Raw genomic sequence first — 21,295 nt, 5'->3', positions numbered from 1 at the left:
ATTTACATGTTACATTTACATGCTACATTTACATGTTACATTTACATGCTACATGTACATGTTACATTTACATGTTACATTTACATGCTACATTTACATGTTACATTTACATGCTACATGTACATGTTACATTTACATGTTACATTTACATGCTATATTTACATGCTACATTTACATGTTACATTTACATGCTACATTTACATGTTACATTTACATGCTACATGTACATGTTACATTTACATGTTACATTTACATGCTACATTTACATGCTACATTTACATGTTACATTTACATGTTACATGCACATGCTACATTTACATGTTACATTTACATGCTACATTTACATGCTACATTCACATCCTACATGTACATGTTACATTTACATGCTACATTTACATGTTACATTCACATCCTACATGTACATGTTACATTTACATTCTACATTTACATGCTACATGTACATGCTACATTTACATGTTACATTTACATGTTACATTTACGTGCCACATTTACATGTTACATTTACATGTTACATGCACATGTTACATTTACATGTTACATTTACATGCTACATGTACATGTTACATTTACATGCTACATTTACATGCTACATATACATGCTACATTTACATGCTATATTTACATGCTACATTTACATGTTACATTTACATGCTACATTTACATGTTACATTTACATGCCACATTTACATGTTACATTTACATGTTACATTTCCATGTTACATTTACATGCTACATTTACATTTTACATTTACATCCTACATGTACATGTTACATTTACATGCTACATTTACATGCTACATTTACATGTTACATTTACATGCTACATTTACATGCTACATGTACATGCTACATTTACATGCTATATTTACATGCTACATTTACATGTTACATTCACATCCTACATGTACATGTTACATTTACATGCTATATTTACATGCTACATTTACATGTTACATGTACATGCTACATTTACATGCTACATTTACATGTTACATGCTACATGTACATGCTACATTTACATGTTACATTTACATGTTACATTTACATGCTACATTTACATGTTACATTTACGTGCCACATTTACATGCTACATTTACATGCTATATTTACATGCTACATTTACATTTTACATTTACATGTTACATTTACATGCTACATGTACATGCTACATTTACATGCTACATGTACATGCTACATTTACATGCTATATTTACATGCTACACTTACATGCTACACTTACATGCTACATTTACATGTACATTTTGTAGCTAACAAAGCCTCCAGTCTGACAGTTGGTCACTGTTGAAGTACTGGTTAGAAACAAGCCATTAGATAAAATTAAAAAAAAAAACATGTGCATGGCGCCACCTGCTGGACCAGAGTGTCTTAACATCATAACTGTAGGACTTTCAACCGGGTTCCAATAAATATCTGAATAAAAGCTCTTCAATCAGAATTTGTTTGTGCTCCACTCAATCTGTCTTTTTACTTTCTGATATTCAACAGCAGTTACAAACCACATCTATCTCTTCCTGTTTTTCATTTGTGGAGGGGTAGCCAGAGTCTGGCACTAGGACCCAGGCAGGAAGGGAAGACACCGGCTAGAAAGGGAGGCAGGAAGCTCACCTGGGACTCTTTCCTGCACACCTGAGCTCGAGCAGAGGCAGCCTTTGAGTTTGTCTCTAGACACCTGCATGTTTCCAGCTGAGAGGAAACAGCTTTGTTTCAGGCCTGGAAGTTCTTTTACCAGAGAAGAGAAGCAGCCAGTTCTTTTCCCACAATTTGTTAGGTTTTAGTGTCTTAAAACTGAATTGTTTGGGCCATTTTTCTGTTTTATTTCCTTCCAGTGTGGCTGTAGTCGTTCTGTACTCATTTGACCGTGGTTCGAACTACGGGGGCTGAAAACGACACAAGCTCCCCTGAAAACCTTCTTTTGAGACATTAAGGGGCTCTAAATAATTGTCACAAGTTGATTTTCTGCACAATAGTTTGTGAAAAAATGATGGTAGTAAACATGTCAGTGTTGTGTGTTAATTCGTTCATTATACATCATTTAGAAAGAGAACACGGATTGCAGCGATGGAGGAGATAACAGCTTTGGGCATCCAGGGAGCTTTGGTTTTATGTGCAGGCAGTCAGAAATATGCCACAATATAGTATGTCATCCATTAAATGATAAAAACATTGTAGTTTTTTGGACATGAAAAGATCAGTGCAGTCTCCCATGTGTTTATCTTAATATGTAATTCCCTGACAACGAGAATAGCTCACCTCAGTCTCTTAGTGAGTATATGTGACGACGGCTAACATAGTGAACACGCTTCACGCCGTGTTCCGACCCGACCCGGCTCTTACATGACCGTCGTCTGTTGTGTGGTTCTGTAGCTCCGCCTCCAGGGTGCCCTGCTGACTACTGTTAGTCAGCTTCATGGCCATAAATATGTGGACACCCGGAGGCTCCGTGGAGATGGAGACTTCATCATGGAGGTTCTGGAGGTCGGTCCAGTTCTGCAGATGAACCTTCAACAAACACACCTTTTACACAGCTCATCACATTTTCAAAGTTTAATAGTTAAAGAATGAAAAAAACACTGCGATGTTTTCGTCGTCACGTACAGACTATGATTTGGCACAAAATCCCCCCAAAGTCACAGAGAGGCACTTCCATCGTGAAGACACTGAAAACATCCGCAGACTGCCGGAGCCTCCACAACCCTCGACTGGAGGGGGTGTGGGAGGGGGTTGGAGGTGTGGGGGGGGGGACTCGGCATGGACAGTCCACCACCATGTTTCATTGTTTGCTTTTATTTAGACAAACCCAAATAAAAAGCACAACAAACATCGCGCATATGTTTACATAATTCTCAATGGACATACATTTAAAAAATGTAGGAATGTTTTTCCTTTCTGCTACTCAGAAAGCCGAACCTTCGAATATGTACAAAAATTACCATTGTTAATGTTCTAATACAAAAAGATTTATAAAAGGTTATTTTTCTTGTGTCTGTCATAACTAACACGTCTCTCCACTAGATGGTTTGTACAAAGATATACATTCATTTGCCTTCACATCTGCCAAATTCATCACAAACTTCACAGAAAATAAAAAATACAAATCTTCTAAATCCATATTTGGCCAAACAGATGTTGGTTTTTCACATTAGGTTGGAGTCCAATTAAAAAGTCAACTAATGTTTCCAGGTTTTTCCTGAAGTACAAAACCAGAGCGTCACAATCGTTAGCTTTTAAAGCTAATCAGAAGACGGTTTGGTACCGGACCTTCGGGTGCTCGGCCCGTTTAACTGATGAAGGCGTTCTTCACAGAACTTCCATCACGTCGCGGGAGGAAGCATCGACGGGAGGAGAAGTCCTGCAGAGGTTCAGGCACGCTTGTTTTCTACACTAATGACATCACATCCTGTCGTCCTACTTTTAGTGTTGTTTTCATCAAAGTTTCTATTCTTCTAATACCGCTGGTTCATCTCCAACCGGGTCAGAACCAGAACCTCATCCACATGCAGCATGGAGACATGTTGAAATAACGACGGTCCACATCACAGCGCTTCCCTCAGTGGACGCTGTTGTCATGGAGACCATAACATTTATCAGCTGAAACCATTGAAATGTCCTGGAAGTACTTCTGTAGTGTCCCACAGTCTCCTGACAGACCCGGACCTGCAGAGACCTGCAGAGACCTGCAGAGACCTGGACCTCTCAGTGGACATCATGCAGCTGCAGGACCGACTGAGGTCACCAAGAAGACTTTTTCAGCACTTGGTTCTGCTGGTGTCTGTGGGCTCAGTCGGTACCAGAACCGTTCTCCAACATGTTCAGGTGGAACCCCACACGGGGGAGGGAGGTGAGGGGGTGTGTGTCACTGATGATAATGATGCTGCTTAGCAACGTGAATAATAACACTGAACTCTCACAGGTCCACCAGTTACCATGGTAACCACAGACTCTATCTTCCAGGAAACATAAACCAGGATGAAAATTAAAATATAATAATTCTAAATAAACAACAGAACCAGGCTGCAGGTCACAGAACCAATGTACAGAACTGGCCCACTGGGCAACAGAACCAGCGTGCTGCGAGGTAAACAGGACAAGTTCTGACCTCCACAGAACCGGGCCTCAGCTGATCCGATATCAGATATTGATCAGAACCAGCTGTGGAGGCTCCAGCTGGTACCACCGGTGGGAGTGTTGATGAGAGAACCAGGAAGTGGTTCTTGTTGACGGACGGCTGTCAGTGCTGTGTGTATGCATCGGTCGCCCGGTGGGAGAGAGAGAGAAGGCCATAAGATGTGTTTCATATTTACAAGATTCTCAGAAAACTTCCTGAGTTGGACTGACAGTCATCCTCGCTGACCTTTGACCTTTGATAAGACAGGGTTCCCTCCAGCTGTCACGTCCTCATAAATAGAGAAATTAGTCCCAAACCGAGTCCAGCAACATTAAGACAGATGTGTGTGTGTGTGTGTGTGTGTGTGTGTGTGTGTGTGTGTGTGTGTGTGTTGGGGGGAAAGGGAGGAGCGGGAGGGGGGCGGGGGGGTCATCAATCCCCCTCATGGAAGCTGTTTTTTTAATTGTTTGTTTTTACTTTAAAATACATCAACTATTAAATACTGATAATCACTAAAATAACTATGAAAAAAAGAATAAACAAAAATAAGAGGAAGCATTTAACTCCAGAAACAGTCACATCTCACGTCATACATGTTCAGTCAGCTGAAGAACTCACGTCATACATGTTCAGTCAGCTGAAGAACTCACGTCATACATGTTCAGCTGCTCAGAAATGAACGGATCTCCTCCCTGCAGCCAAACTGTTCACTGTCAACACATCTAGAGGCACCTGTCAGTGGACCAGTGGACTGGTACTGGGACCGGTACTGGGATCGGTACTGGGACCAGCGGACCGGTACTGGGATCGGTAGTAGGACCAGTGAACCGGTACTGGGACCGGTACTGGGATCGGTAGTAGGACCAGTGAACCGGTACTGGGACCGGTGCTAGGACCAGTGGACCGGTACTGGGATCGGTAGTAGGACCAGTGAACCGGTACTGGGATCGGTAGTAGGACCAGTGAACCGGTACTGGGACCGGTGCTAGGACCAGTGGACCGGTAATGGGATCGGTACTGGGACCAGTGGACCGGTACCAACAGTACTGTGAAGATGTAATAACAGTCCAATAATGTGAAAGCAGGTTTCTGCTGCTCTGCAGTCGTTCCAACGTGAACGTTCTCCTCATGAAATCATGATTTCTATAATAACTGTGATGAGACTTTAAAATGAAACGAACAGTTTGTAAAGATGAAACACGTCCTGATGGTGTGACTGTGTTTCAGAACATTTCCTCCAGGGGGCGACATGCACGTAGAAAATCTTTGGCTTTAACTGATCATCATTATCACCGTGGTTCTAGGCCTCGTCCCGTTGCTAGGTAGATCTGGTTCTGTCTGAGACGGACAGTCCGGGTCGGGTCTGTCCGAGATGGACAGTCGCTATGACAACCACTTTTCAGTGTTGGTATGAATGGATTTACGGATCTTTTTTTTTTTTTTGCATCAATGTGATGAAGTACCTTGTTTTTTTTCAGTTTGTTCGCCAAAATAGAATCAATAGCAATAAAAGTTCTATTAAAGTCTAAAAATAAAGTCCTACGTTAGACGAGCTAAATGAGACGATGACAGAAGAGGAGATGACCCGTTGTTGTCCTGCAGCCCTGAAGGGGGCAGCAGACCTCTTATCTTCTATAAATACACATAAAACATAAGGATCAGATTATGACTGCAGCAGTACAGTTCGTTGGTTCCTATCGCTGCCGTTAGTTGACCTTTGACCTTTGACCAGCCCGTTCAGAGGGCCGCGATGGCGCCGTCTGTTATTAGGCAGCTGCAACATGATTGGCTGTTCCATGAGCATGGCTCTACCAAGGGGGGGAGGAGGGAAGGACCTGGGACAGGAAGGGCATGCTGTCCATGGACCTCATGGCGATGTTGAGCGGCCCGCTGATGTTCATGGCCATCGGCGTGGTGATGGCGACGGGGTGCGCCAGGCTCATGTGGGCGGTGGTGGGGATGTTGACGGAGGCCAGGTTCACCGGGCCGGTGATGGTGACGGGGTGCTGCAGGTTCACCGGTGACGTGATGTTCACCGTGCTGGTGGCGATGTTCATCTGAGCGGCGATGGTGACGGGGTTGCCGACGCGGTTCAGGGCCGACGCGATGGCGGCGTTGGTGACCGGCGTGGAGGAGGCCGAGTTATTGTGCACGTTGTTGGCGTCTGTTAGAAAAGACAGAAGAGCAGATTGAGGCCGAGTCCACCCGGTACCGCTCACACTCCCTCCAACACCAGAACCAGCAGCAGCCCGGTCAGCTCCACCGCTGGAAGGTCAATGTGTCATTAATGTGAGTAGTAGGTGAGGGAACCTACCTTTGTGAGAGTTGTCAATAAGGACTTGGAAGGAGTTATTTAAAATCTCTCCTACCGTCAACTCACCTGAGGGGTAAATTCAAAAAGCAGGATCAATAGACTCACCAGCTCACCGTCTACTCTACAACATACACATTATCAAGGACAGTGAAGCTGTGTGTGCTGAGGGGGACGCGCCCCTCTGTGACCGGCAGCAGCACCGGCCCACGAGAGCTCGGCGACGCTGCAACCCGCTCCGTGGACCGGTCCGCTAGCAGCTGGGTCACCTGGGAGGAGTCCCAGTGTTTACATCAAATAGTAATGAAGCGTGTGTGGACCAACGGCCAATTGATGAGTGAAATGCCTGCTGGGTAATGTGGGATGAGGTCCGGTAGTGTGCATGGAGCCGGTGTTATGGTCCAGTTGGTGGTCAATTCAAAGATCTACTGATCCTGCTTCATGAAATTTAACCTTAATTTATCAGATGTGAGAAGACGTGTGAGTCCAGAGACTCGGCACCACGTCTACGGCCGCTAGTGTTCAGGACATGAGTGTAGGTTCTGCTACGGACTACTGGATTACCTTTTCGTGGCCCTGAGTGGTTCCACTGCCAGTCACTTATGCCTATTCAGAGATACAGACACATATGGGGTTACATAAGCACAGGGAGCAGCGCCACCATTTGGTCAACTAGGACACTTTGTCAAATTGTGAATGTGGGGAATAAATGGTTTCTAGGAGGGTCAGAAACACACCTGATAAATATAGAGATCAAAACACACGCTGGTTATTATTATAATACTGTAATACAGTTATTATTAATGTAGACTAAAACCCATGATGAAATACTATTATTATTATTATTATTATAGACGAGAGGACATGATGTAATATTGTTATTATTACTATTATTAATATAGAAGAGAGGACATGATGTAATACTGTTATTATGAATGTAGACTAAAAGCCGTGATGAAATACTATTGTTATTATTATTATAGACTAGAGGACATGATGTAATATTGTTATTATTATTATAGACGAGAGCACATGATGTCATATTGTTGTTATTATTATTATAGACTAGAGGACATGATGTAATACTGTTGTTATTATTATTATTATTATTATTATAGACTAGAGGACATGATGTAATACTGTTATTATTATTATAGACAAGAGCACATGATGTCATATTGTTGTTATTATTATAGACGAGAGGACATGATGTAATACTGTTATTATTATTATAGACAAGAGCACATGATGTCATATTGTTGTTATTATTATAGACTAGAGGACATGATGTAATACTGTTATTATTATTATAGACTAGAGGACATGATGTAATACTGTTATTATTATTATAGACAAGAGGACATGATGTAATACTGTTATTATTATTATTATTATAGACTAGAGGACATGATGTAATACTGTTATTATTATTATAGACAAGAGGACATGATGTAATACTGTTATTATTATTATTATTATAGACTAGAGGACATGATGTAATACTGTTATTATTATTATAGACTAGAGGACATGATGTAATACTGTTATTATTATTATAGACTAGAGGACATGATGTAATACTGTTATTATTATTATTATTATAGACTAGAGGACATGATGTAATACTGTTGTTATTATTATTATTATTATAGACTAGAGGACATGATGTAATACTGTTATTATTATTATTAACTAGAGGACATTATGTAATATTGTTTTTATTATTATTATAGACTAGAGGACATGATGTAATACTGTTATTATTATTATAGACTAGACAACATGATGTAATACTGTTATTATAGACTAGAGAACATGATGTAATCATGTTGTTATTATTATAGACTAGAGGACATGATGTAATATTGATATTATTATTATTATTATAGACTAGAGGACATTATGTAATACTGTTATTATTATTACAGACTAGAGAACACAATGTAATATTGTTATCATTATTATTATAGACTAGAGAACATGATGTAATACTGTTGTTATTATTATTATTATAGACTAGAGGAAATTATGTAATATTGTTATTATTATAGACTAGAGGACATGATGTACTACTGTTGTTATTATTATTATAGACTAGAGAACATGATGTAATACTGTTATTATTATTGACTAGAGGACATTATGTAATATTGTTATTATTATTACAGACAAGATAACACGATGTAATATTGTTATGATTATTATTATAGACTAGAGAACATTATGTAATACTGTTATTATAGACTAGAGAACATGATGTAATCCTGTTATTATTATTATTATTATAGACTAGAGGACATGATGCAGTACTGTTATTATTATTATTATTATTATTATAGACTAGAGCACATGATGTAATACTGTGTGTTATTATTATTATAGATTAGAGGACATGATGTAATACTGTTGTTATTAGTATTACAGACTAGAGGACATGATGTAATCCTGTTATTATTATAGACTAGAGAACATGATGTAAAACTGTTATTATTATTATTATTATTATAGACTAGAGAACATGATGTAATACTGTTATTATTATTATAGACTAGAGAACATTATGTAATCCTGTTATTATTATACACTAGAGAACATGATGTAATACTGATATTTTATTATTGTAGACTAGAGGACATGATTTACTACTGTTGTTATTATTATTATTATTATAGACTAGAGGACATGATGTAATCCTGTTATTATTATAGACTAGAGAACATGATGTAATACTGTTATTATTATTATTATAGACTAGAGGACATGATGTACTACTGTTGTTATTATTATTATTATTATAGACTAGAGGACATGATGTAATCCTGTTATTATTATAGACTAGAGAACATGATGTAATACTGTTATTATTATTATTATAGACTAGAGGACATGATGTACTACTGTTGTTATTATTATTATTACTATAGACTAGAGGACGAAGGGGACACGCTGGAGGCACTCTGGGGACACGCCTGAGACACGCAAGGGACACGGTGGAGACACATAGGGGACTCGCAGGAGACAAGGCAGAGACACAGGGGACATACCAGGGATACGCAAGGGACACGGCGGAGACACTGTGGACACGGCGGACACACGGTGGAGACACGCAGGGGACATGGCGGAGATGCGCAGGGGACAGGCAGGGGACAGCCTCAGGGCGTCCTCTGCTCTCTGGTGCCCCCCTCAGAGCGTCACATGTCTGTGTCTGTATGTTCAGTCTTTTGTATGTTGTGTTTGAGCCGATGACGTGTGCTGATGTCTCCACAGAACAACGATCCGTGTTCAGGTGCTAGAAACCAACAGCGCTGACACATCATCAACAATCATGTCTCGGTCCAAACTGTCCCTCAGGACCGTTTCTAGTGAGTCCCTGCAGACCACCGTGTTAAACTACAGGCACACATGTAGCTGCCATGTCCAGCAGAGGGCGCCAGAGGCTTTGGGTCACATTAATGCTCCCAGAAACTAAAGAGTTAATTTTAAAAAGACTCATTGATGACGGTGAGTCATAAAGATCCAACCTCTGCTCTCCGTGATATAAAAGTTCTTCCACTCTTCCTTCGAAGGTGTCGCAGCACAAACCGCCTGCCTCAACACAAATAACTCCTCATTTATAGCCATCAAGGATCTTCATCCTCTCATCATCACCTACCACATGCTGGCTGACCGGGAGCAAAAAGGCAAAACAGGAAGTGGCAGGGTTTATGGGAAATGATGTCTTGTAGTGAAAATGTGGCGCAAGTCTGATCCTAGTGTGAACATTAGATTAATCACATAGCCTCCGGCCAGTCTTCAGTCAGGAGGAGGGAAGGGTCACATTTATTTTAGACTACAGACCAGGTGCAGTTTAATCATGTGTATGTGATAAACACACACTCATGTCATACGTGTGCCCTCAGTGTCACTCACTCCATGTTTCCATCGGACGACACCGTTAGGAATCAGAAAACAAGATGGGCGTGAATGCAACCCAAAGCAGGACATCTGAACTGGTCATGGGTTAAACATGAATCTACTGTCTGCTCATCAGGACGGGGTCAGTCAACTGGTCAGTCAGCTGGTCAGTCAGCTGGAGATGGTTCACTCATCTAATCTGGTTAACACTTCCAATGTGGGGACAGATTATTATTATAAATATTAATACATCCACTATAAACTGAGTTGTGGGGAAAGATAATGTTTGAGGTGTTGAGATGGATCTCATCCCTCCATGAAAACAGCACCGTCTGAGATGTGACTAGAAACCTGTGTGTGTGTGTGTGTGTGTGTGTGTGTGTGTGTGTGTGTGTGTGTGTGTGTGTGTGTGTGTCTGTGTGTGTGTGTGTCTGTGTGTTCCATGTATGACTGTGTTGCTATGGTGATCAGGTGTTCTACCTTTGTTGCTGCAGGGGCTGCTGAAGCTGGCCTGTCCGTGTGTCTTCAGGTGGCTGGTGATGTAGGCGGCGCTCAGCATCTTTCCACAGATGTTGCAGGTCACCTTTCCTTCGTGTCGGATCATGTGGGAGCGCAGACGGTCTTTGGTAGCGAAGGCCGAGGTGCATGCCTGACAAACAAAACCAGCCAATGTTGTTGCTTCCTGTCAACACCTGAGCAGACTGACCGTATGACAGGAAGTCCACTTTCACCTGTTCCCACTCCTCGTTTGGAGGGAATTTAATATCTAATAATGCTTTCTGACAAAAACTGAACTCCATGCAGGAAACAGCCAAAGACAGATTTATGTTGTGACATAAACTTTGGACTGACAGGATCTTATCTTAATATGATATTTGGGCAGGATCAATATTGGATTAAAAATCAAATGGTCCATAGGGAATGTCTTATAGTAGTTTAGGTTGAAACGCCCCCTGCTGGTGTTGAGATAGAAGACATAGAGCAGCACTCTTACCGTTACTTGGCACTTGAAAGGCCTCTCTGAGGAGTGGACATGCTTCACATGGCAGCTGAGGTGGTCCGGTCTGCAGGGACATGGACACACAACCAATCAGAGGAGAGCTGGACACAACCTGGACATCAACCATGAGAGGTGGAGGACAGAATGACAGGAGGACAGAAGGACAGAAGACAGGACAGGGAGCTTCATAGTGATTTCTAACTGTGACTAACATGGTTGAAAGCTCCAGGAAGAGAGAGTGAAGGCTGCATGTCTTCATGCTGAGTCTCTGAACTGTATTTACGATATTTATATATTCTGATATTTGATGTTGTCAGGGAGACACACACTCTGCTTGGCTGGTGTCCACTGAGGCATTCAGGGAACATCAGTAAACTATAGCTTCTACTCAGAGCCTGCAGATGAGGCATTTGGGGGACATCAGTGAATTATAGCTACAGAAAATAAACTGGGTTCCACAAACCACAGGAAATAGACATTTACTGTGAACTGCTTTCAAAGTGATGAACACTGTGGGAGGAATGTTTGTCTAGTATCAACCGACTGTTATCGGATTAGAACATCCTGAATCACGGGTCGGGTAGGGGTCACCTGGAGCGATCCCCAGGTGAGTCCTTCAACCTCTCACAGCAGGTATATATTCATGCTGGCTCGGTTCAACGAGGTGTCCCGGTAACATTGACACCAGCAGGCCTTCAGCCTTCATCATTACACTACAGACAGTCTGCTGCTCTTCTTCATGTGTTTCACACCTTCAGCTGGGAGGCGATGAGGTCATGTTGGAACACAGTAAAATACTCAACAGTCCTCCATCACTGGAAGACATGAGTCCGTCTCAATAACGATCAAACAGTGATAAAGACCGAGAGCTCCCTCTGCTGGGGGAGAAATGTACTCACAGTTAGCAGCCTCAGAAAGCACACCTGCTAAACAGGAAGCAGCAGCTCAGCCCAGAGACTCAGACCTTCTTACAGCCTGCTGGGAACCGAGTGGTGCTCTGATCAACGCAGAGGGCAGAAACTCCTGCATATCTGCCTTCGGTTTGTTCCTTCTCTTGGCACTCATACATTCAGCTCCTGACTGATGCTGCAGCTGCAACTGTTCCTTCATTCATGGAAATAAAATGGATTTATTTGACAACCATTTGATGCTCCGTTCTTTAAACACCGCTAATGGATTTTAACGTTTATTGTCGGAAGTGTCGAGGTGACAACGACTTCTCCTTTCACATTGGTTTTCATTCAATAAGATTTGAGATTGTAAAAGCAGCTGCAGCTGCATACACTGTTTCCATGCAGCTGGTGAGACAGCACACATACCTGGAGAAGCCCTTCCCACAGACAGAGCAAATGTAAGGCTTGTGAACTCCTCCGTCGTGGGAGCGGACATGGTACGTCATGCGGTCCTTCCTCTTGAACCTCTGCTGGCAGATGGGACACTCGAACGGCTTCTCGTCAGAGTGCGACAGCTTGTGGCGGTTGAGGTGGTACACGTCTCTGAAGGCCTTCCCGCACATGTCACAGCCGTGGTTCTTTTTCACCGGCTTGGGTGGCTTCTTGGGTACGCTCTGTTGCTGTTGCTGCTGTTGCTGCTGCTGATGCTGCTGGTGCTGCTGCTGCTGCTGCTGCTGCTGCTGCTGGTGGTGCTGGTGGTGCTGGTGGTGCTGCATGGGAGTCATGACGCTGGTGCCGGTGGACGTCGACGTGGTGGCCGTGGTCAGAAGACCAGCTACAGTAGTGATGTATGAAGGGTTTCCACTGTTCTCACGCGGTACAGTGGATATCAGCGGCACCATGGTGGGGGCCGTCTGGGTCTTCTTCGGGCGGGACACCATCTTAATGCCCGTGTGGCAGGACTCGTGCCGTCGCAGGTGGTAGCTGTCCCGGAAGGCCTTGTTGCAGTAGCCACAGATGAAGGGTGTCTTTGACTTGGGCTCCTTCTTCACCACGGTCACCGGCGGCGGCGGCCCTCCTCCTCCTCCTCCTACAGTCCCACTGGCCACATTGTCTTTGAGCAGCTCTGCAGCACTGACAGGCGGCTTCTGGTCCAACGGGATGGGCAGCACCGGTTTCTGATCGGGTGGCTCGGTCCCAGAGTTGAGCAGAGGCAGCAGGCTGTTCCCAGCGACCTGGTGCTGGTGATGCAGAGCCTCGTTGGCCTGCTGAATGGAGAAGACCAACATGGACAACCATGTTAATATACATGTCAAGAACACGCATGAAACAAAGGAACTATGAACTTGAACTGATTATCTGCATGTGGCCAACATGCATACAATGTTTGAAGAAAATGTCGATTTGTTTTAAACTGATAAGTTCTGTTAAATAACACAACATCCATATCTAGAAAGACTTTATCATCTGCTCAAACATGTGGAGTTTATTATTTAATATAAAAACGATTCCAGACCTTCTGTCCTAATTATTGAGCCTTAACATTACCCAATACCAAACAGGAGAATGACTGGATGCTGGGAGAGCGAAGAGGCTGTCTGGTCTAAGACCCCCGCCCCAACGAGACCCCCCGGGACAAACGGGACCTCCTCGGCCCCAACGGGACCCCCGGGACAAACAAGACCCCGACCCCCAGCCCCAACCCTGACAGGACCGGTTTAATGTGCTACTAGTGTGTCTCTTCACCTCTTCATGGCTTCATCATCACTGAGGACCAACATCTGAAGTTCAACCTGCCTTCAGTGATGGTGCCGTTTTACACTGTCATCATTGAATCCATCCTCGCCTCCTCCTCCATCTTCATCATCATCATCATCATCATGTGGCACACTGCTGCCTCTGCCAGAGACCAGCAGCCAACCCTCCCGGGGGGACCAGACCAGACGTCACATTAATGTAAAATCTAGTTTTATATTGCAAACATGACGTGTTGCATGAATGCAGTTGTTCTCATTACACCTGTACTGTTTATACACCAGCACATATTCTATCATTTATTAGATATTCTGTACATTACCTGTAATTTATGTTAGTTGTTTTTTCTCACTTTGTATAATAGAATATTTATGCTCGTTTATTTTTCTCATTCTTTCTCAGGTTTTGATTGTTTTGCACAACTTCACAGACTTAATCATGTATGTGAAAAACTTTACATCCAATTCTAATTCATATGCGATATCCTTTGGTCATATTACATGCTCTCATCACACAATAATTAACAGTAATGGTCCTCCAATGCAACATGTGACAAAATACACATTGGCTTTATGTGCAAATTGAGTATTAATGTGATTTTTGATCAGTGACATCATCACCTGAACCCCAACAATCAACCTCAGCCGTTATCAGCCAAATCTAATCATTAAAAAATTATGTGGATAATAAAAAATTTAAAAATGTGCCGCTCAAGCAAATAAAGCAACGATTGGCACAAAAATACAACCACAAAATAAAAACTGTGTACAGAAGACATCTTAAGTCTGCAGCTGCTGGCAGGCATTGTCCAATTGGTCATGGCCGATCCCAGTGGGATAGGATGATAGCGGGAGGGGGTTGGGGGGGTATTGTGTCCATGGAAAATGCATGCAGATAATTGTAAACAGAAACTTTAGAACAGGTCAGCTCAGAGATGTGGAGATGGAGAGTGCCTTGTTCTTCTCTGTACTCATCAGTGGGAGGGTTAAAGACCTGACCCGGGCCTTTCAGGTTCAGCCAAGCATCCCAGCCCGGTCAGTCAGGGGGGGAGGGGGGCAAGTGCTGCTTTATTCCCACTGTGTTCTTTTATGGACCAAACAAACCCAAGCCCCAATGGTCCTGGGACAGGGAGGGGGAGGAGTGGGGGTTAGCGGTTCAGCTGCCGGCGGCCACGCTGCGTATTTAAGTGTGACGGAGGGAGATGAGGCCGTCACAGATTGTCAACTCACTTTTATATCTGCCACGTCGTAGCAGGACTCAGACTACAATCATTACTGCAATTAGCATTTCTCCTCACACACATGGATACAGTTCTGAGACGCCCTGGCGCTGCCAGCAGAACCGGCAGAACCGGCACCACAGCCTGCGGTGCGGTTCACACAATGTGCTGTGGAGGTCCTCCGACACAAACACTGATGAACACCAGTTCGGAGCATGGAAATGAACAAGAAGCAGAAGTAAACTAACGCAGTCATTGTTTGGGCAGTGATTCACCGTGTCCCAGAGCGACGCTGCCCCCTACTGTCTGACAACAAGGGCTTGGCTCTGCCTCCACTGGGATTCATTAGATGTTCATTATACTGACAAAGGTGTTTGATACAAATATAAAAAAGGAGAAAAGCAATTGATCATAAGAAACATGCTGTTGGAGCGGGTCGGAAGGAGGAGGAACGTGTCATGTGCTATGATGTTTAATATTGTAATGATTATACAGTACAAATGATGGCATTAAGACAAATACTGACAGTTCCTGACTTTGTGCTTTAACAGGTATACGGCTCACCTGGACCGCACCAGGATAATCTGATGTTATTAGAATAAAAACCTTTTCCCAGAAGTGTGGACAATAAATTGAACACAGCTTGTAGTTATTCGCAGTACACTCAGGCATTAGCAGTAAAAAGTGAAAGAAAAAGGCTCACTGATGAAGTAACCTCTCAGTTCTGAAGTAATCTAAATAAAAACAGGAGTATTTACAACAGCAAATTCACTGTTCAAACTACAAAGAATTAGTGGATTTCATCGTCTACGGTTCATAATATCATTAAAAGATTCAGAGAATCTGGAGAAATCTCTGAACACAAGGGACAAGGCTGGAAACCAATATTGGATGGTGGTGATCTTCGGGTCCTCAGGCAGCACTGCATTAAAAACACACTATTCTGGAGTGGAAATCACTGCATGGGCTCAGGAACACTTGTGAAAACCATCGTCTGTGAACACAGTTCATCGCTGCGTCCACAAATGATGTTAAAACTCTCCAAAGAAGAAACCAGATAGAAACATGATCCAGAAACACCGCCGCCTTCTCTGGACCGAGATCATTGAAGATGGACTGAGGTGAAGTGGACAACTGTCCTGAGGTCTGATGGATCACAATCTGAGATTCTGTTTGGAAATCATGGACGCTGCATCCTCCAGGTTAAAGAGGAGAGGGACCATCCAGCTTGTTATCAGCTCAGTTCTAAAGCCAGCATCTGTGATGGTACAGGGATGCATTAGTGCACATGGCATGGGTAGCTTGAACATCTGGAAGGAAGCATTACTGCTGAATGATATATTCAGGTTTTGGAGCAACATATGCTGCCATCCAGACAACGTCTCTTTCAGGGAAGGTCTTGTTTATTTCAGCAGAACAACGTCCAACCACATTCTGCACGTATTCCAACAGCATGGTTCTCTAGTAGAAGAGTCCGCTGATAAACTGGCCTCCTGCAGTCCAGACCTGTCAATCATTGAAAACATCTGGAGCATCAGGGCATGAACAATACAACCAAGGAGACCCTGAACTGTTGAGCAGCTGAAATCCTCTATCAGGCCAGAATGGGACCACATTTCACTTTCTAAACTCCGGAAACTCCTCAGTTCCCAAAGGTTTCCAGAGTGTTGTTAAAAGAAGAGGTGATGCAGCTCAGTGGTGAACATGATCCTGGAACAACTTTATAGAGATGTGTTGCTGCATCAGATTCAAAATGAGACGATATTTATCATAAAACAATAACATTTCTCAGTTGCAACATTGGTTGTCTTTAGTCTATTTGCAATTAAATATAGGTTTATGTGATTTACAATCCTTCTGTTTTTATTTACATTTTACAGAGCCCCAACGTTTTTGGAAACGAGGTTGTAATTGCACACATGGAGAAGGAACACACACACTATAAATATAGATGTAATAGATTGTTTCTTAATAAACTCCAGTGTTTCCCCTACCACTGTATTGGTAGACCGGGCTGCCCCCCCAACGGGACCTCCCACCCCGCTGAAAGAAACAAAATAATACGAATGTACTTGTAGAACTGCAGTTATGTCCAGTAACTACTATTGATTTCCATATTTCCTGTGCAACTGTTTCATTTCAACTCTGTATGAAAGTTGCGCATTTTTCGCAACTTTATCCGTTTCTCCGCTCAGCGGTGTGTCTGCGTTTCGTGAGGGGCGGGGCCTCACAGAACGCAGCGCGGCAATGCAGCAGGTGAACGTTACTCCAGCTGTTGAACTACACTCATTAAGTGACTGTAAAACACCTGTAAAAGCCTAAAGTTAATCTGCCAATGTACAAACCTCCACCTCCAGCTGCTGAACACCAGATCAGAACATCAGCATTTATAAAACTCAACCTGTATCTACTGGAAGTAGTTACAATGCTAACAATAGCATTTGCATTAGCTCTGCTGCTGATCAAGCCAGCCGAGTAGTGTAGCAACAGACCCATCCCTTCTCGCCAAGGTCAACGCTGTGTTACATGTTTTACTCTCCTGCAGAGTTGTGTGTGCTCCGAAAGGTTGGGCAGTCCTTAGCAACAGGTTAGCATAGCGTCCTGACTGCATGCAAAGTTGAAAGGAGGTCGCTCTGAAGAGACACTGAAGCAGCCGGTTGGTCCCACCAGCTGATGAAGATACTGCTCTTCTCAGCGAGGCTTTGTCCCACTTTCAGACTGTAGTTGTTGTTGGGACGGCTGCAACGACCAATCTGTAAATATCAGACAGCTTTCAGGTGCATTACTGCCACCTTCGGTTGGGAGCCACGCATTACAACCAGGTGCCGGGAAAAACAGGTGAAATAAGGAATACTCACATTTACTATATTTTAATGCCTTTTCAATATTCATACATTTGAAAGTTATGACCCATCCTTAAACTATTCATATCACGATGCCAGTTAAGACAGGATGACTGTGTCAGCACCAGCCAGGCCTTTAGATAGAAACCGCCAGCTTCAGTCCCGACGCCTGCTGAGGACATCAGGTAGTTTGTTAGACAGCTGCCTCATTCATGACATGAGTCAACAAGTGGAGCCTAAATAAGAAGTCTTCTTAACACCATATATTCACAACATGTGTAGCAGTGAACCGAGCTGTCCAACCACCAACAACACCTCTGCAGCAGCCCACACACACAGTGAGCCTGGCTGCATACAAGTATGACAAATACCATGGCAACCAAAACTTCATGCAATCAACGGCTGTGATAGTCTGCTGGCTGCAAACAGTCTAAAGGAATCACTGGTGTTTGTAACACCGTTAGACACCGTTAGTTTAACCCTCTGAACGATCACCAGGCAACAGAGGATCTTTTACTCTGTAAACATGAGCCTGTTCAGAGCAGTGATGTCCAGCTAACATGAACTGCATCAAACAAGGGTAACGACCAGGTAAAGAGGACACCACAGGAAGAAACACTGAGGCTGCACCTGTCACTCATATCTGATCAACACACCTGTCACTCACATCTGATCAACACACCTGTCACTCACATCTGATCAACACACCTGTCACTCACATCTGATCAACACACCTGTCACTCACATCTGATCAACACACCTGTCACTCACATCTGATCAACACACCTGTCACTCACATCTGATCAACACACCTGTCACTCACATCTGATCAACGGAGCGATACACATGTTGCACTATCCACTCCTTTGTTTTCAGAGATCTATTTCCACAGTTCGCCCTCAGTCGCCCCCCCACGTGTTCACGTACCGGTACAGACGGTGCAGACACCAACACACCGGTACGGTGAACACACCCTAAACGGAGGTTGCCGTGGCTGCAGACGAGGGCTCAGCTCTGTCTGAGGTCTGTGTGTAAAGCTGACCAAATCCAAAGAGTCTCCGGTGGCTGCAGGTCACATGATGAGCAGCTCCTCAATCTGCTGCCAGTTATCAAACCAGGAAACGTATTCTTTAGGATTTGTCACTGGGTAAATTCAGAAATGTTAATAACACGGTGAATGAAGGGATGATTGATGAACAGTTCAGTGACTCCGGTGTCTCGTTTCTCACTGAAGCAACGAAATATTGAAAAATCTGCTGGAACACTGAATCCACGCTCACATACTTGCCTCCCTGTGTTTCTGAAGGACTCCACTAGAGGGCGCACCAAAGAAACAAGGACACCAATAAAACACGTGAACAACAAACAGGTTGACCATCGATGTGATCACAAATTTGCTGATTGTGAGATTACGGAGAGACACATTTCTCCATCGTCTCCGTCCTCGCTCGTATCTCCAGCAACCAAACAGCTCAGACGGGTCTCCATTTAGTTATCTATCTATCGATATAGATCTATCGATAGATAGATAGATAGATAGATAGATAGATATAGATGTATATCTATAGATAGACAGATCTATAGATATACTATACAGGGCACTTGGCAGCTTTAAAACTAGAACATCTCCAGATTGTCAAGAAGCAGATCCACAGCCTGCAGAGAGGAGCGTCTGCTCGGATCAGAACTTCTATCAGAACCACTGATGGACCTCTTATTACCGAGTTCCTACTACTTGAAGCTGTTTGATGACCTTTCCGTCCAGTTGAAGATGAACTATTGCTCTACTACTGATGGACCTGCAGAACTTTACCGAGTTGCTGTTCAACTACAGGATCGTTAAACTCAAGTGTTCTCCACATATTACAGATCAGTGATCCATCTACAACCTGTTTCTGCGCATTCAGTCTGTATTCACGAGTTCCCATCGAAGCTCTGGATCCGACCTGCAGCTCACATCGAGTCCGTGAACGAAGCTTCACGCAGTTTGTCAGATTTGCGGTGAAAGAAGAAAGTTTGTGGTAGAATCACTTCTGTCCGCGTGCTTCTTGCGGTGCTAGCGTTAGCTAAATGTCGTTAATGAGGCCGTAGGGGGGTGAACGTGCCACCGCCGCGTGGCTTCATCACCGAGTCGAGTCGAAGTCACAACAACTCGCTGCCTCCCGGTTTGTGTTGTCTGAACGATGGTCGCTGAGGAAAGTAGCAGGACTGTTAGCCAGCGAGCTTAGCACACCTACATGTAATAGCAACAGCTCGACTCACGAGCTAATTTGCTAGCGCGCGCGCATCAACACCGGTGGAGCCGATTTGAGCTCCTCGTGCCCGTTAACTCCACGGACACGGAACCCACACTGCGGGTGGCGGGCCGGGCCGGGCCGGTTCGTCGGCAGAGTGTCCGTGGACCGGGTACCGGCGAGGTGTCGGTCCGGTGGAGCCGCTAGCTGCTACAGCGGAGCTACCTAGCAGGCTGCCGCTAACACCTTTGTTTTGCTTGGCTAACTATGATTCATTTCTCAAAGTCACGCAACATATTTGTCGAGAAAAATTCCCGCCGTTTCTTAAAGGTTGCTGCAGTTCGTCAGACGACGTGTTTCCAGAAGCTCTTACCTGGAATAAAAACGAACTCCAGCTCGGTTCCATTACAACACTTGAAATCCGCAGGAAACCTACAAGGAGTCGACAACAAAGCAGCCAAACATGGCAGCGACGACTTCCTGTCCCCGCGGGGCCGGACCGGGGTGGACCGGGGATGGACCGGGGTGGACCGGGGATGGACCGGGGTGGACCGGGGGTGGACCGGGGTGGACCGGGGATGGACCGGGGTGGACCGGGGGTGGACCGGGGTGGACCGGGGATGGACCGGGGTGGACCGGGGGTGGACCGGGGTGGACCGGGATGGACCGGGGTGGACCGGGGATGGACCGGGGTGGACCGGGGGTGGACCGGGGATGGACCGGGATGGACCGGGGTGGACCGGGGATGGACCGGGGTGGACCGGGGGTGGACCGGGATGGACCGGGGGTGGACCGGGGTGGACCGGGGGTGGACCGGGGTGGACCGGGGATGGACCGGGGTGGACCGGGGGTGGACCGGGGATGGACCGGGATGGACCGGGGTGGACCGGGATGGACCGGGGGTGGACCGGGATGGACAGGGATGGACCGGGGTGGACCGGGGTGGACCGGGATGGACCGGGGGTGGACCGGGATGGACCGGGGTGGACCGGAGATGGA

The 21,295-nt window shown here is 44.6% G+C and overlaps 1 protein-coding gene across 4 annotated transcripts; it reads right to left on the bottom strand.

Annotated features, from left to right (window-relative positions):
• Positions 1-2,571: 2,571 nt before the first annotated feature.
• Positions 2,572-20,777, bottom strand: LOC138208558 (vascular endothelial zinc finger 1-like). 4 transcript variants are annotated; one of them, XM_069166521.1, is made up of 7 exons: positions 20,670-20,777; positions 12,672-13,513; positions 11,347-11,416; positions 10,833-11,001; positions 7,023-7,064; positions 6,462-6,527; positions 2,572-6,311 (listed from the first exon to the last, which is right to left on the bottom strand). In XM_069166521.1, exons 1-7 carry the CDS (start codon positions 20,700-20,702, stop codon positions 5,956-5,958), a joined length of 1,578 nt encoding a protein of 525 aa, XP_069022622.1. In that variant the 5' UTR covers positions 20,703-20,777; the 3' UTR covers positions 2,572-5,955. The 4 variants fall into 4 exon arrangements, with proteins under 4 accessions (XP_069022622.1, XP_069022624.1, XP_069022623.1 ...); XM_069166523.1 differs by lacking the exon at positions 6,462-6,527; XM_069166522.1 differs by lacking the exon at positions 7,023-7,064.
• Positions 20,778-21,295: the final 518 nt, after the last annotated feature.

Source organism: Embiotoca jacksoni, unplaced genomic scaffold (assembly GCF_022577435.1).
Source record: "Embiotoca jacksoni isolate LCO1_2020_lvr unplaced genomic scaffold, fEmbJac1.0.p SCAF_39, whole genome shotgun sequence".
Classification (NCBI taxonomy): domain Eukaryota; kingdom Metazoa; phylum Chordata; class Actinopteri; family Embiotocidae; genus Embiotoca; species Embiotoca jacksoni.
Note: the sequence above shows the minus strand (reverse complement) of the source record. Positions and strands in the feature narration are given on the sequence as shown.

Bases quoted from the DNA above. Each gene is read 5' to 3' on its own strand.
- LOC138208558 (XM_069166521.1), bottom strand. From the start codon at position 20,702: ATGGAACCGAGCTGGAGTTCGTTTTTATTCCAG. The intron at 13,514-20,669 runs GTAAGAGCTTCT...TTCTCCATTCAG, and splicing joins GGAGTTCGTTTTTATTCCAG to CAGGCCAACGAGGCTCTGCA. The intron at 6,528-7,022 runs GTAATCCAGTAG...TTTACCCCTCAG, and splicing joins CCACTCAGGGCCACGAAAAG to GTGAGTTGACGGTAGGAGAG.